The sequence below is a fragment of the Chaetura pelagica genome, unplaced genomic scaffold (assembly GCF_000747805.2).
Source record: "Chaetura pelagica isolate M959 unplaced genomic scaffold, ChaPel_1.0 scaffold1075, whole genome shotgun sequence".
NCBI lineage: Eukaryota > Metazoa > Chordata > Aves > Apodiformes > Apodidae > Chaetura > Chaetura pelagica.
Window position 1 is genome coordinate 3,843 of NW_009953240.1, and position 1,111 is coordinate 4,953.

At 61.6% G+C, this 1,111-nt stretch overlaps 2 protein-coding genes across 2 annotated transcripts in view; both read left to right on the forward strand.

Moving 5' to 3' along the window:
• Positions 1–206, forward strand: part of POLR3D (polymerase (RNA) III (DNA directed) polypeptide D, 44kDa) — a gene marked incomplete at its 5' end in the record, with an annotated part of 3,957 nt that extends 3,751 nt beyond the window's left edge. Inside the window, 1 exon segment of the mRNA XM_009997863.1 lies at positions 84–206. Coding sequence (XP_009996165.1) covers positions 84–206 — 123 coding nt within the window.
• A 475-nt stretch (positions 207–681) lies between these two features.
• Positions 682–1,111, forward strand: part of PIWIL2 (piwi-like RNA-mediated gene silencing 2) — a 12,361-nt gene continuing 11,931 nt past the window's right edge. The window contains 1 exon segment of the mRNA XM_009997864.1: positions 682–767. Coding sequence (XP_009996166.1) covers positions 682–767 — 86 coding nt within the window.

The window sequence follows — 1,111 nt, forward strand, 5'->3', positions numbered from 1 at the left end:
CCCCCAGTGGGCTGGGCTGGGAGTTTCTGGGGTTTCCCATGGGAATGGGGTGCTCCTGGGCCTTTCCTCTCCCCCCCCCAAAGGAGCTGGTGTCTGTTGGCATCGGGGACAACAGGACAGGAGAGATGATTGTCCTGGGCCACGTGAAGCACAAGCTGGTGTGTTCCCCAGACTTTGAGGCTCTCCTGGAGCATCGGCACCGGTAGCCCCCCCAGGATTTGGGGGTGGGGGGGGTGGGGCTCAGCCCCCCTACCCACATCCCCATGGGGGTGGTCCCTGTGCAGTTTGGGGACCCCCACAGAGCCTCGTCGTGGGGACGTGGAGAAGTGTCTTCAGGCTCCTGGAGCAGCACAAAGTGGGGGGGTCTCTGGCTCTCTATGTGTCCCCCCCACCCCAGTACCCAGGCAGGGGCTGCCTCCCCCTCACAAACTTGCTGGATTTTGGGGGGGGACCCTGGTGTGTCCCCTCGGGCAGCCACAGGTGTTGGGAAGAGCAGAACAAGCCTGTGGGGGGAGAAATGTGGAATAAAAACCTCTTTATTTTTACCTTGTCCCTCCCCCACCACGACCACCATCACCACCACCCCCTTCCTGGCCACATCTCGTCATGTCTCCTCCACAGTGGCCACTGGGAGAGCTGGGGGGGTCCTGTCATGATGCTGGGATTCAGCTGGGGGCAGAAATGGGGTGGCCTGAGCAATCCCAGGGTGTCTGGGACCCTCCCCCAGTGTTGGCTCTGGGCTCTGCTGCAGCACCAGGGGAGTGTTGGTGAGTGGTCACCAGGGGGGGTGACAAGGAGGCTGCTTGTCATGCAGGGGGGGCAGCACCAACCCAACACCCACCCTCCTGGGGACAAATCCTCCCAGTGGGATCCCACCTGGAAGAAGGAAGCACCAGCTGCAGGGGCTGCATTTACCCCCATCCATTTTACCCCCCATTCCACTTTATCCCCTTCACCCCATTTTACCCCACCCCTTCCATCCCATCCCACCTTGCCCCCCATCCCATTTAACCCCCCAATCCCGCTCCATTTCACCCCTCAACCCCACCCCATTTCAGCCCCCAAACCCATCCCCTTTCAACCCCAACCCTATCCCATTTTACCCCCCACC